Source organism: Ptiloglossa arizonensis, chromosome 9 (genome assembly GCF_051014685.1).
Source record: "Ptiloglossa arizonensis isolate GNS036 chromosome 9, iyPtiAriz1_principal, whole genome shotgun sequence".
Taxonomy (NCBI): domain Eukaryota; kingdom Metazoa; phylum Arthropoda; class Insecta; order Hymenoptera; family Colletidae; genus Ptiloglossa; species Ptiloglossa arizonensis.
In genome coordinates, this window is record NC_135056.1 from 13,029,099 (window position 1) to 13,045,296 (window position 16,198).

The window sequence follows — 16,198 nt, forward strand, 5'->3', positions numbered from 1 at the left end:
GATGGAGGAAGGTGGCGTAACGTAATCGAGTAAATATGTTTGCACCGTAAACGTGGGAGCTATAAATTTATTTAGAACGGTTCGATGTATTCCGAGCTAACCGGAAATTATCAATTTATTTGTATAAGAGGCTTTGTTCGGGTATTTATGGTGGTTATTAATGGTAGAATTTATTCCGCATGGCTGGTCGAGAAGAATCGCTTTCGAATCGTCCGACTGTATTATATTCGTCTGACCAAGGACGATTCTACTTTATCGTTCTGGAAAGAGTATGTTGTTTTTTTTTGTTTGTATAATGTACGATTGTACGTTTGTCAAACTTTAAACTGTTAAATTTGTTATCAGTTCTCAAGCTGTCAGTCGTCCGACCACGACGATTTTATTCTACTTGTCCAGCGGAGACGAATTATTCACATCGTCTGACTCGTGACGCGTTTATACTACTTCCACGGTCAGGAATAATCTTACTTTATTGTTCCGGTCGGGGATATTTTCTCTTTTCTATAATGCAGAATGTAGAGAAAACATGTCTGTCGAGTTTGGTCTTAAATTTGTTATTAGTTTCCGATTTATTATACTCGTCCGACCGAGCAGGAACCTACTTTACTGTTCCAGCGAAGACGAATTATTCACCTTGTCTGACTCGAGACGCTCCTATACTATTTACACGACCAGGAATAGGATTACTTTATCTATCCAGCCAGGAATATTTTCTCTTGTATAATGTACAATGACAGTCAAAATATGTACGGTAAGCTTGGTCTTAAATTTATTCTTAGTTCTCGATCCACTACAGTCGTCTGACCGAAGACGATCTCGCACTACTTGTTTAGCAAGCGTGATCTGTTCTGTTTGTCTGATTCATTCTTCTTCTACACTGGTTGTTCAATCGGAAACCATTTAACTTTATCTTTACGATACAAGTACAATGGTAAATTTGACAGATGATTATCAAATTCATTCTACCATTATCAAATTAATTCGACGAAAATTACTACCTGATATTTCTCACAAAGGCAGGTGACGATGTGATTCGTTTCAAAGACGAAGAAAAGGTGGTCTATTTGTTCCATCAAGAACAATTTGACTCTACCTTTCCAATACAAACACAATGGAAAATTTGACGGACAATTATTAAATTAAATCAATGAAAATTACTATCTGATACTTTCCACGAAGGCAGGTGACAATGTGATCCATTTCAGAGACGAAGTATTATTCTATTGTTCGATCAGGAACAATTTGACTCTATCTTTTCGATACAAACACAATGGAAAATTTGACGGACAATTATCAAATTAATTCATTGAAAATTACTACCTGATATTTCCCACAAAGGCAGGTGACGATGTGATCCATTTCAGAGACAAACTATTGTTCTATTGTTCGATCAGGAACAATTTGACTCTATCTTTTCGATACAAACACAATGGAAAATTTGATGGACGATTATCGAATTAATTCAACGAAAATTACTACCTGATATTTCCCACAAAGGCAGGTGACGATGTGGCCGGTTTCAGAGACGAGCAGAAGGTGGTCCATGTTCTCCAGAGATTCGCTGCTGACGCACTGACAGCCACTGTCCCCGCACTTGGTCTCGCACGGATTGTTCGGCCTCTGTTCCGAACTGCTCTCCACCTTCATGGACAAAGCAACAACACGTCACCGTTTCACGACCTAACACCACCACTGTGTATCGCGCGTGGAGGAATTCATGGAACTCCTCAGCGATTTCGTGTACTCGCCGAACCTCTTTCCACGTAGCAGACTCGTTTTCACTTAAGATTCTTTCGTTTCGATCGATCAATTGAATTAAAAAGAGTTTTCATTCTCGATACACGATCGAAAACAACGAACCATTCACGGAAGACTTTAATCACCGAATAACTCGACTTTGATTGACCTCGATCGATCATCTTTCTTAACAGTTTCACAGTTCAAAGAGACACCGGTACAGAAATTCTCGATATTATTTCCGTATATTATCATACATACATTCACGTAACAGATATTCCTCGAGTCGTGAAACGAAACACCGTATTTTCGTATCCTACGTCAGTTTGTCCCACTTTTAACATCGTATTTAAATCGCGATTACATCGGCGGATGATACGTTTCGGTAGTTCTCTCGATTCGCTGAATAAGCATCGATCGACTTACGCGTATGACGACCGACTGATTAGGCGCCGGAATGAAGTGCTGCCTGCACTTTATAGGCCCTTCCATGGAGAATAATCGGTGAGGCTCCGGATGCACCACGGAGCCATTCACCCGTGATGTCAATCCGTAATATTCGACGTCGCACACGCCGGCCGGTTGTTGAGTGCCACCCTCGCGTTCTGAAATATCGACAACGTCGTCGAATGCAATCGTAGTTTGCGTCGGGAGGATCAAAAATATTTTCGACTGCCGAAGTCGCGCCGAATTGTAAGATAAACCAGTCGTTCGAACGTCGTTCAACCAAAGGGACATTTAACCGGGGGAAAAAACCTTAAGTTCTTGTACACAGACGCATCCTCCGATCGATCGATCGATCTTCGATGTTTGATATATTTATTCATCGATCAGGCATTGTTATCAGCGAATACGAGGATTTGTTCATTTATCTCGTAGTTTACGATCATTATATTTTGTAATATAATGTTCTTAATATGTGCAATAATACGTATTGACTCAGTGTCTTACAAAGTGGAGAACGTGATTACCGAAGGGAGTGTTTTACGAGGGAGACTGAAAGAAAATATTTAATACTGGAAATCGTGGATAGTTGAAACATATTTTTTTTAATTATGTAGACACTGATCGTTGGAGTTTAGTAACTGAGAAATATTATGTTTTTTATATCATTTTAGAGAGAAATTCTTTGTTTTTGAATGCCTGGACAGTATCGAATGCATAAGAAAAATGAGTGTATTTCGAATTTATCGAACAGAGACTATTAGTTTCCAAATTATTTCCTCGGGGGTTGATTAATGACGAATTTTGGTGTACAAGTTTAGTCGAAACATACATATTTAACGGAAGTTGGTCGTAAAATATGTACAACGTTCAGAGGAGTTCTCATAAAAATCCGTATAGCAGTCAACCGTGTTAACGAGGAACGCGTTTCGGAGGAATACTTAACCGTTATACAGTTTCTGTGTTGCATTCTAACAACAGGAGCCGTGCAATTTGAGCGTTTGCACAGGCGGTATGAAACGAAGCAGGTTTTTAACTACGAAGGATAAAATTATTCCTCGGTGGAAGGCTACGATTTGCACGTTTCAACGAAACTGTTACAAATGCTTCGTCGCTTTAAGTTTCCACAGGGTGTCTCGTTTTAGTTTTCGAATTTCTGTAGGCATCGAATTCCACCAAGTGTCGTTTGAACTTCGTAAAGAGTATTTCGTTATCGAAAACGTGTCAAGGTCGTTTCAAGGTCGACTTCGTTTCCTTTGAATCGAAAAATAGTAGATAATCACTCTAAAGGGTCATCTTTCTTGTCGAAGAAATTTTAACAGACTACGTTGGAAATCACTTAAGAACAGAAACATTAATACAGTTAAATTGGAGGTCGGTTTATTAATATGTAAATGATTAAAAATTACTACGTTCCAAATGTATAATATTTTCCAGTAGAAGTCTTCAGCTGTAACAAGAATCGAAGAAATTATTCCTATATAAAAATTTATATAAAGATATGTTAAAAGCATATTTAAATCGATTAGATTTCTCTTCGAAAGTTGGAAATCTTGAAACACTTCGATACAGAATTGAACAAGGGTTTCAACAAATTCGAACATCGAACATGTAAACATGGTAAAATAAAATATAAGTTTACACGGTCCTTTTTCATTGTTTTTACGCGCCGAATAAACCCCCGAAGTATTTCAAGTTTATTGCCCATTTATTACGTTGCATTCTGTGTAAAACTTGCTCTATCGACAAAGAATTCGCGATATATTTGCTATCGGGAATCGTTTGTTCCAAGAGTAAAATGAAATCGACCTTGAAACGTTTCTGGTGTTAACATTTATTGATTCGTCTCTTCGAAAGTCCAACGATTCCCTCTCGATTAGTTTTCATCCATGTTCGTTCGATTTTCATTTATTTCTACGTACTTTCCGAAATGGAACACCCCATATGTAATTTACGTGTTTACACGATGCACCGAAACGTGTAGATTTTTAATTGCGCGGCGAAATGTATCTCAACCGAAAAATTGCCCGCAATGTAGAATTCGCGAACGAGTTTACCGTGTTGAATGTTAAAAACAAATTGGTATACGCGGAACGAGTGGTCGACGCCGCGGCGCAAGTCAATAACAATTACTTTGCGCAAAACGTGGCCCATTTTTAAGCGAGTAATTCTGAATAACCGCGGGATACTGGAACGAGAGCTTTTTGCAACTTTATTATTCGCGAAAGCACACGCGCGCGTAATAGCGCTGCGCGCGCACAATTTCAACGCGTTTACTGCCAAGCACAAGTTAAATCGTAGTCGACGAATCGTCACCGAATGCGACCTACGATTAAATAACAAATATCGAGCGTGAAACGGAAGAACAGAAAATCAGAATAATTATTCGTAAAAGTGTTACGACTTGTTTAGTGAGGGATAATCAGGTTGTCGAAAAATAAACTTATCTTTTCAAACAATCCTTAAACTTGGTAATTACTTTTTGATCCAGCGTTGTTAACACGCTCAAAATTCATTTTTCGGAGAGTAAATTATTAAAAAAAAGAAGGATAAAAAAAATATTAGTTTTCCTTGAAGTTTTCTCTCGTTAAAATTCATCGTCCGAAAGAAACATTATTTCATCGGGGGAAAAATATTTTACGGTACAATAATCTTTAGTAGCGTTCCCATGGTATGAATAATTTATATCTAAATGACTACCATTTAAATGTAGAAACTTTATTTTTTATACAAAATGTCTCGTTATTTATTTTTTCTTTTTAATGAAGAGCAAAGAAATGAAAAAAGTGAGAAGTCACTGTCGCGTGATAAATAATATATCCGAGAATGCACGGTTAAAATTTCATGTCGACGTGTTCATTATATTTCAAGAATAAACACGGTTTCGAGATGAACTCGTTGAAAACTTCTGGACGATGCACTTGAGCAATCTGACACGCGGTTGAAAATGTTCTGTAACGTCGTTATTTTTTCAAATTTCGGAATAAAACTTAAGCGCAAAATGCACAAAAATAATTTAACTTTTCACGTGTCATACACCGTAATTATTCCCCTTAAGGTCAAATTTCTGATCGTAGAATCGAATTTCCACTTGTCTGACCATAGACGGATGTAATACCACTTGTCGAGTCATACACGGGGGTCCTACTACTTGTACGACCATATACGGTGGTTATACTACGTGTCTGACCATAGATCATACTACTCGAGCACTGTAGCAACGTAGAATTCAGAGAGCAACCACTTTGTTAATACTGAAGCCAGAGTATGATCAGACTAGCGATATCACTCCGCATATTATCAGACAAGTAGTGTACTCTCGATCACGACCAGACAAGTAGTACTACTCCGTCCGGGACCAGACAAGTGGTATTACCCGGCTATGACAAGACAAGTAGCGTTACCTAGTCAATGGCCAGACAAGTAGCGTTACCTAGCCAATGACCAGACAAGTAGCGTTACCTAGTCAATGGTCAGACAAGTAGTATAACCCTGTCCATGATCAGACAAGCAGTATAGCCCTGTCCGTGATCAGACAAGCAGTATAGTCCTGTCCATGATCAGACAAGTAGTATACCCTGTATAGGATCAGACAAGTAGTCTCCGCTATTATAATGGCTATAACATCGTTAAAAATAATCGCATTTGAATGCTCTCGCGGTCGTTTGAAAGGCAAACGACTGCGCTATCCGACAATCTGACCAATAATTTACCAACTCTCTTTTTTCAACGAGCATATTTCCCTTGTCTCGGCGAGCTTATCCACGTTTCGTTTCACTTTCGTTTCACATCGTGCGGTTCGTACAACGCGAGCAGAAGTGGAGGAAACCGGTTTCCTTTACGCTTCGGGGAAATCGGTCTCTTCGGATGACAATAAAATTTTACGCGCGGGATAGATTGTCTGCGGATATCGGTACGGTCGGCTTGAACCGTGACGAGGAATTCCGTGGGATCGGGATCGCGCGACCCGTGTACTCGAAGACAATTCGAAATCCCCCGCCAAGGAATATTCAATTAACGAAGGGAGCGGAATCGATGTTCGTATAATACGTCGATCCAATACATAAATGCATGAACACATCGCGGTTGATCAATCGACTGGCTGGCTTCGCAATTGTTCACGTATTACGCGAGCGTATTACACCGTCTCTAGAAACAACATTTCTCCGAGCTATGGTGGATAAAGGTAATGCAATACGCGGAGTGGTTGAATAGGTGTGCAAGAACGACTCGTGAATCGTGGAATACCTTACTTCCGCGTGAATCTTCGTTTTTCGATTCAATATAAGCGAATACGAAATAATTTCGTTGCCCGACAAGTTCTCTCGTTCATCGTGGATTCAACATCCACGCGCGGTGTTTGTAAAAAAATTGAAATCAATTATCTTTCACGATTCGATTTACCGAAGAATTCAACAAGCCGGTTTTAATAGTTTTCGAAAATTCAACACGCGTTTCGAACCGGTGCTTGGTCATACTTTCGCTTTCGATTTTACAAATTGGCCCCATTCTACTTGTCTGATTAGTGACAATCCGATACTACTTGTACCGCTGTGGATGGACGGCGGGCGCTGTGCATGCTACTCATTGACCGTAATTGTCCGATCGGTGACGGTTCTATTCCACTTGATGACCACTTTTCCGTCATCGATAGCTATTGATGTATCAATTCGTTCGCGCACTATATCAATCTATCTCTAGAACGTAACCTAAATTTTTCAGTCTCCGAGAAGAACCGAACAATCTACTTTTTTAGCCCAAATTATAAACAATGTTCACGCAGAGCAGGACCAGTACAGAGTCGAGTTACATTCTCAGGTAAATTTTCTCGAAATTAGAGCCTCTTACAAAATCGATATACACGTATCGTATTTTTTCATTTCGTTCTTGTACAGAATTTTTCTCTCTTCTGACAATTTTGAAATCTTCTTTCAAACATTGAAGAATCGACTTCTTCCGAATATGATAGAATGTAGAATTTTTGTAAAACTTGTCCAGTCGTTTCTTTCGGACGGCCGATGCAACGAACGTTCACAGTTGTCGCGTACTCGATCGATTTGTATTGTCTGTCGGTTGACGGATATCGTGGTATCATTTCGCGCGTTGGAATACAATGTCGTTGCACCGTGTCAATATCACCGCGCATTAAAAAGCGGCAAATGACACGATTGGGTGAGTGCAGCACGCCGACAAACTGCCGGCATCGATTTGACGTTGATTGACGAATGTCCTTGTCGTTCGGCGACGTTGTTACGTTTACACGTGGTGTACGGTTGTCTCGACACGCTGAGTGGGACACGATCGATAAGACTTGCTTCTGTGCTACGGATCGAGGAATAGAATCGATGGTCAAAGAATCTGGAGCGAACTCGAGAATGGACTTCTTCCTCAATTTTTTCTTTTCTTCTTTGAAACAATTCGATGGATCGATAATAGAACAATCGTGGTGAAAAGGTGTAAGAAACGAAAGGAATAGTATACTTAATGCAATAGTATTTTTATTAAATGTTTAATCGCATCAGATTTCAAAGAATCTGGAGCGAACTCGAGAATGGACTTCTTCCTCAATTTTTTCTTTTCTTCTCGAAACACCTCGATGGATCGATAATAGAACAATCGTGGTGAAAAGGTGTAAGAAACGAAAGGAATATCGTATATTTAATGCAATAGTATTTTTATCGAATGTTTAATCGCGACAGATTTCAAAGCATCGAAGCAAATGCGAGAATGGACTTCCCCCTCGCAAGTATATCAATTTTTTCTTTTCTTCTTTGAAACAATTCGACGAATCGATAATAGAACAATTGTAATGAAAAGGTGTAAGAAACTAAAGGAATAGTATATTTAATGCAATAGTATTTTTATCGAATGTTTAATCACAACAGATTTCAAAGCATCGTCGTTAAAGTGTTTATCAAAATAGCTACGATCCTCTACATTGGTCACCGCGTTAATATTTCCGTGACAATTGAATTTTCGGTATATTCGTTCGAAAATTCGTTGTTTCGTTTGCAACGATTCCACGGGAAAATTGTCATAATTTGATTCTCACCGATTATTTCCCCGTATCCGGTGTTTTATTTACCCGGTGCTCTATAACGCTATTTAAATTTCATATTTTGCGCGGGAGTTTCGAGCGCGTTATCGGGGCTCCGGTGCGATTAACCCTGTCGCAGGGCACACGGGTAGGAGAAATTTTATTAAATTTCCACCGGAACGTTCGACGATTTCCATCGTTTATCATTACGCGTCCCCGTCGCCGTAATAGTGATTTTTCGCCTGGTTGCGTTTTTTCCCACGACACGCGATAAATCCGCGTTATCAATTCCTGCTTGATGGATACTCTATAAAAGCGAATAAAACCATCCGTAGGGAGATTTCGAGGGTCGGGGGAAACAAACGCATCTGGTTTAATAATCGTTTACCGGATAATTTAATCCGAAGATTATCCGGACTCGTACCGTACTCGAACACGAGCATACTTTTTGTCACTTCTCGTGAACCGAGCGCGTTGTACTTTGAGAATTTTTTCCCAAACGAACAACGAAACCGTTCACGTTTATCCGTTGCTCGAAATATCAAACGTAGAATCTATTTCTTGATCATTTTCGTTTCTACTCGACAGTTTAAAATTCTCGATGCAATTTAAAAGAAAAGCTTCAAGTCGAGCAAGAAAAAGGAATTTTTTTCTATATTTTAAAATAAATCGTTTGCATAGAAATATTATTTCTCATCGTATCGTTTGCACGGCGCGATAATCGTTAAAAATATTTTCCATTAGTTGGAAACGATACACGTAAAGAGATTCAATTTAGGCGATCTTACCGTAAATATCTCGACTCGACCGTCCCGCGGCTCTCTGGACGCAGAATCTATTATATTTGTTAATGATTTTCGTTTCTACTCGACAGTTTAAAATTCTCGATGCGATTTAAAAGAAAAGCTTCAAATCGAGCAAGAAAAAGGAATTTTTTTTCTATATTTTAGAATAAATCGTTCGAACAGAAATCTCGTTTCTCATCGAACGATTCTCATAATCGTTAAAAATATTTTCCATTCGTTGGAAACGACACACGTAAAGAGATTCAATTTAGACGATCTTACCGTAAATATCTCGACTCGACCGTCCCGTGGTTCTCTGGACGATCCGAGTTTTTCGTAGTAAAAGTGTTTTTCGAGAACGTGGAGAATCGAACCGATAAAAGATTCGTCGTTCGCAACGCCGAAATTCACGGTTTCGATCTTTTTTGGGGAATCGCGGCGACACACTGTAAATGCACCTTATGGATAGTTCCGCATTCTTGGCCGCGGGCCAACCGAGTTTCAGGATTACCGCGGGGACGCATCTATATTCATCCGATTAAGGGCTCGGGGCTTTAGCATCGATATGTCGGGTCGCAGTTCCGGTAATTAGTCGGGCGTAATTAGCAACGAGCAAGCACACGAACACGGAAAGCTTAAACGAAGAATCGAAGCCAAAATAATCGGCGCGTTGCACTGACCGCGCTTGATTTTATTCGATGCCGGTATATTGATCCTTTCGTCGCAGTTAATCCCCGAAATAGAGACGGTCATGTTAGTGGCCATGGTCGATCATAAATTCATCCTTTATTTCGCTTAATTAAATTTTCCATCGATGTTCTTTTAATTAATTCACTCGTTCCATGGCCGTTTGCGCGTTGGCGATGGGAAATTAAACAGGTAGCACCAGATACCGGAGCACGGCATTGTTTCGTTAAAATTATCCTAGAATAGCAATTTATTTCGCGAAACGCAGAGCATACCGTAACGACGGGTGCAAGCAGACGATTTTGCTTTCAAAAATAAATGGAAAAAATGGAAAATGAATTTTTTTCTCACGGTGATTCGTTTTAGAGAAAATTGACATTGAAAATGTTCGGGGCACGGGTTCGATTTACTCAAATTCGGTGTTAAAGAATCAGGACGACGATTCTGCTTTCAAAAATAAATGGAGAAATGTAAAATGAATTTTTTCATTACGGTGCTTCGTTCTTGAGAAAATTGTCCTTGAAAATGTTCGGGGCACGGGCTCGATTTACTCAAATTCGGTGCTAAAGAATCCACGACGATTCTGCTTTCAAAAATAAATGGAAAACGTAGAATAGATTTTTTTCTTACGGTGCTTCGTTCTTGAGAAAATTGACATTGAAAATGTTCGGGGCACGGGCTCGATTTACTAAAATCTATAATAGTTACGAAAGTAACAATTTACAATTAAAAATACTATTCTCCGAACACTGTGTTCCATGCTTATAAACACAATCAGAAATTACGTCTAGAGACATGGAAAAATCGTGCGCCGAACCCCGCGTAATTTTCAAAGTCGATTTTCTCGAAAACAGGTTTCATTAAAGAGAAATTGTATTCGATCTTTTTTGTTTAATTTTCATCCGCGAAACGTGTCCCGTTCGGTTGTCACTCGTTGCAGGAATTTTTAATTCACCGAGGCTCGAATAATTTACATCGCCGGGAGCGATACGTATTAATATATATATATATAAAAAAATTCCATATCAACGAATTCGCGTCGCGTTGTCATCACTCGTACAATCGAACAATCGTGTTGGTTACACGCTGCCGGGGTAGTAACGTCTGCAATGTCGATTAATGAAATATTTATCGTGCACCGATTCTTTACCAGGGTGATTTCAATGCCTGGGATGCGTCTGCGTTTGTTAATATCGAACGCGAATATTGTATTTTTATCGTCACGATGACGTAACGGCGAACATTGATGTGTCGCGAAATTATTCTCGAACTCGATCGGATCGAAATGTTGATACTTGGAACTCGATTGGATCGAAATATTGATACTTGGAACTCGATCGGATCGAAATGTTGATACTTGGAATTCGATTGAATCGAAATGTTGATACTTGGAACTCGATCAGATCGAAATTGATACTTCGAACTCGATCAAATCGAAATGTTGATACTTGGAACTCGATCGGATCGAAATATAGATACTTGGAACTCGATCGAATCGAAATGTTGATATTTCGAACTCGATCGAATCAAAATATTGATACTTGGAACTCGATCGGATCGAAATATTGATATTTCGAACTCGATCAGATCGAAATGTTGATACTTGGAACTCAATCGGATCGAAATATTGATATTTCGAACTCAATCAGATCGAAATGTTGATACTTGGAACTCGATCGGATCGAAATATAGATACTTGGAACTCGATCGGATCGAAATGTTAATATTTCGAGCTCGATCGGATAAAAATATTGATACTTCGAACCGCGAGACAATTTACTTATGAAAGGGGGAAACGATATCGGACAATGGAGAAACAACACAAGGAACGAGGAAGACAATCGAGCAATATTTTACGCTACGATGTTTCTCGTCGGCGCAGCAATTTCGGGGATCTTATTGAAAACACGAAACGTAATGGAATGAAGGCGGTAAGCTGTCGAAGAGACGACGAAAATAGTCGGCTTACCATTGTGGAAGTAATAAGAGACGTCCATATATTCCTCGTCGGTGGGGCTGTTCGAGGCTCGTCTCAGAACGACCATCATATCTCTGCCATTAGACGAGTACCTTTTCGGCTCGATGTAGCTGGAAAAAAAAGAAGAGAAACGAAACTGGTATTCGCTTTTTACGGTGCTACCTTAACGGTCGCGACGACAGTAATTCGTAAGCCGTAGCCATAGCGAACAGTGCCGGATTCGCGTCATTTCAACGTAGAGAACACGTCGTTCCACGAGTGGCTCGGTGTAAATCACACACCTGCTATCAGAAACCTCGTAAAGAGCGCGGCTCTATCTTTCGTTGGTTATCGCGGAAGGATGTTACTTCGGCTTCGACGCCCCGAACTACGTATAATTCACGAGCAAATATGTTTCCCGCGATCATTTCGCACGCGCGGACTCCGTAATAAAAATTTCCACCACGGGCAAATATTTATCAGCCGCGATAAAACCCGATCGGGATGTTCCTAGCGGTGTTTCAATCGTTGTAACGACGCGTGTTACAGGGATATAGTACAAGAAACACACGTGTTGTTGTTTCATTGGATTTTTATCGCGCTGTTTTGGAAGTTCGATAACGTGCACTCGTGGACCAGGTTTCGTAAGTTTCTGAGCAATTTGAGTATAGGAACTCGGTTAATCAGCTCGGTGTAAATATACGTAAACGTAGTCCTACGAGTTCGAATTTTATGATACCTTCTGAGATAAGATGGTTAATGTTTCTTCGGTTGAAAACCAATCGTAGGAACATTCGTGTTTATACTCTTCTATCTTAAATTTAACGAAGAGGAAACAATGGTGAAATTATTGGGGCGATTTGTTCAATAGTTTGAACTCCGGAGTATTGACATTTGAAATTGTACAAGTTTTAGAATATAGAAACTTCCACGGAGAACTCATCGATGATACGTAAAAACGAATGGTAGAATACTTTTATCGTACCTGTACATATTTTTCTCTAGTAGGATATACTTAATGGGGTCTTCCATTGGAACCCGCTAAGAAATTCAATTCTCTTCCGCATTTCCCTCAAAAGTGTACTCTTAGAAATATACTGTATGCGAAAAAGGGTATCACCGAGCTCGTAAAATTAATAAAGTTATACCTGTATTGCTCGGTCGAGCATTGCTGTATACAGTTATGTAGAAACACGGAAAATAAACGAGGAGCGGGAAGAAGGAGAGAAGGAGGAATTGGATAAAGAGAAGAAGGAAGAGGAGCAGGAGGAATTGTAATTCGAAGCCCGGAGTAAGCAACGTCGCGCAAATTAGCAACAGAGGGTTCAGTGTTCCAACTCGGTTCCAAGACGAAGTCAGATTTTCGATTTTTTCTGACACGAATGGGAATCGATCGTCTTTCGCGTCAAGGTCGAGTGGCTCTCGTGGATTCCAACACCGTGAATGATACGATAAACGTTTGCACTCGTCGCTATTACGAATAATGTCCCATTCGATTCGTTCCTCGAGTACCCTGAATAGAATCCGTTAGGATATTTCGGGCAGGGACACACGGAAAAGCGTAGTCACCGATTTCAGCGTCCTCCACCATCACCACCGTCCACCTATATTTCTTCTTTTCCTTTATCGCTAAGTCGTAGCGCCCGAAGGAAGTTTCCCGTGAATTATGAAGCCACCGCCTTTATGTCAAAGAGCACGCCGCGCCATACTTGACAAGCTTACGTGTGCGCAGAAGTTGGGCAAGTGGCGGCACAAAGCGCGATGTAAATTTTCCACGTCGTTCGCTTCCATTTTGCTCGTGAACGAAGTTGTAAATGGACGTCTCGGGAACACTGTCTCGCGATAACCTGCGCCTGAATCCTCCATGAGACCGTGTACAGTGATAAGTCAATGTTTGTCGGCCGGTTTTGTCTCGCGGTAACATCTCCGGCTGGTTATTAATTGGACGAATAAATTTTGATGGTTTTTGGCGAACGACACCTAAACGCTTCGGGGGACAATTAATCGTATGGGGGTACTTCGCGGGGGAGGGGCAATTAAAAGGCCGAGGCGGGTACGAACGCTCGAAAGATACGCGTATGCGGTGGTAAATGGTCCTTAATGGCGCTTTGTTTTCGAATTGTTGCTCAGTAGAGAGTCGACGAGCACTTGGACTTCTTGGACGAGTGAAAGGACGAATCGATTCGATGAAGCGATGATTATAGATTTTCTTCGTTAAAGGGACGAAAATCGATCGTTCGTAGAGTGATTTGTTCAATGATGTTCTGATATCGATGAGTTTTCTTCTTTTAAAATATGTTAACGATAGGTTGTGCTCGTTGAGAATTCTCTCGCGAAGGATTCGAACTTCAACGAGACGATAATTAATCGTAAATTGAGATTGCATTGCGAATGATATTTTTCATCATTTTTCTCCGATAAGTAATAACGACGTGGGTGATTCTAAAGAGTGTTTATTATTCGCTGCGGATCGAGTAACTTGGAGCGCGATCGTCAGTGCTCGCGAACGGGTGTAGATCGGCTAGATTCGTTATTTTTACGGTTTAATTAGAGGAATTTCCCGAGTGAGAAAATATTGGAGAACCATAGAGGAAATTTGAACGAGCGCGTGTGTACGTGTGCGCGCACGCGATTGTTCGGAGGGTCGAGGATTAATCGACGAGTCTGAAACGAACTAGTCCAAGTGTCCAAAGGGGTATTACGAACGAGAGGTTTGGGAAACACAAAGAATATATATTTTTTTAACGAACAGCGTCTTATCGATAACGGGACAACGAATTCTCGCGATCGACGATCGATAAAATTGTACGGTGTAGACGAACCGTGTTTAAGAAAAAAAAAAAAGAAAAGGAAAATCACAGAAGTCGTAATTCTACCAAGAGTTAAGTTAAGCACTTGTAATCTCGCTGAACGACGGGAAGTCGACGGTGCGCTTTCAGGCTCCTTTGATTAAAAGTTTGAAAAGCTTCGTAATCGTGTTGTGAAACGTTCATTAAAAAGCAAACCGGCGTAAATAACGAGGAGAATTTTAAATAATAATTTTTAATCCGTAAAAATGTGTCCTTCGGTTAGGAGGGGAAAAAAAAGAAAGAAAAAACAAAAAGTGCGACGGACATCGTAAATTCAGTTTCACCGACCGGTGGGGGGGGAAACAATGACGTTGTTGCGCACAAAAAACGAACCGGAGGAGGGGTGGTGGACGTTGAGAAGTCTCGTCGTTGATATTTTTCCACGAGTTGCGCAGTTCGACGTTGCCAGCGCATAATGCTCGAACTAAATCCCATTTTTACCTCGAAAATGTTTTTATGCTATTAATGGCGGTGTTCGAGGATTCGAAGTTCCAGCAAACGGCATCGTTATCTCGGTACCGTCGCGAAATTTCCGCAAACTTTCGCGATACAGCGAGGAGGGGGCGGGGGAAGGAGGGACCGGGACGAAGCGTTGGTAACTTTTCGGAAACAACGATATTCAATAAGCCATCTCGTATATTTTCGTCCTGCACTTTCTGCGAAAACTTACGCGGCAGCTAGCATAATCCTGGACCCCAAGACGCATATTTCGTGGAATTCGCACGATAAACCGGAGGATTAATCCAATTATTCTTTTTCCACGTCTCGAATTAAATATTTCTATTTTCTCAGTGAATCGAATTTCTCGGTGATCGATATTTTTGCAAATCCAATCGACCATTTGTGCTCTTTCGATCGTTGTATTCGTTCGTGAGTCACTTTCGACCAAAAGTGTTCGAGTAAGGATAGGAATTATTTATTTGCTCGAACAGTGGTACCGTTTCAATTCTTCCACCGAATCGAGCAATGTCGTTATAGGAACAGAAACATCACGATTATGTTTTGGTACGAGGGGCTCTTCAGGGCGAAAGATCAAGCGACCCAGTTGGCTCATCTTCAACTTTCATTCGCGGATTTCGGATATGCGGACGTCACGTGAGCTCGGATCCATGTGTACCTTTGCTTGTGCAAACCAGGTCGGACGCGGAGAACATAGCGAGTCAGGCTTTTCGAATCCCTTATTTAGAGATTGTCAGACATCGATCGGAACCGCTACGAGATTTTAAAGCCCAGAGCCACACGTTTTTATATTGTTTTCTTTTCTTTCGTTGCGAGAGAACGTTTCTTTAAATATTCGATACCGTGTCGTTTCGAAGTAATCCTTTCAAAGTCGACCCTATTCTGTATGGATTTTCTTTCGACAGAAGAAACATTTCGAATGGAGAACGAGAGAGAATTTGTAGGAAAAGTTGAACAATTATTCGTTACTATTATTTATGTACGAAGTATGCGGTTGAGACATTAATCTATTGTACGATCGATTCGCACGAAACGTGTAACAATGTTTGTGTTTCTTTGAAGGCACGTAGAGAATATGGTAAAGTGATACGTTTATCTGTAAAGGGTTACCAGTGACAAAAGCGGAAAGAAACTGCACGCTGCGACAAAGTGTAGAATAATATGTTTGCACAAAGAAAGGGGTTCGTTAACGAGAAACTTGTTATAATTGAGACTCTTGAATGTTAGAGCGACGCAGGTACCG

The 16,198-nt window shown here is 40.5% G+C and overlaps 1 protein-coding gene across 1 annotated transcript in view; it reads right to left on the reverse strand.

The window, feature by feature from the left end:
- The window catches only part of LOC143150867 (uncharacterized), a 373,071-nt gene that overhangs the window by 12,911 nt on the left and 343,962 nt on the right, over positions 1 to 16,198 (reverse strand). Inside the window, exons 12-14 of the mRNA XM_076319404.1 lie at positions 11,660 to 11,778; positions 2,164 to 2,342; positions 1,480 to 1,641 (exon numbers count right to left, since the gene is read on the reverse strand). Coding sequence (XP_076175519.1) covers positions 1,480 to 1,641; positions 2,164 to 2,342; positions 11,660 to 11,778 — 460 coding nt within the window. The remainder of the gene's footprint in view (positions 1 to 1,479; positions 1,642 to 2,163; positions 2,343 to 11,659; positions 11,779 to 16,198) is intronic.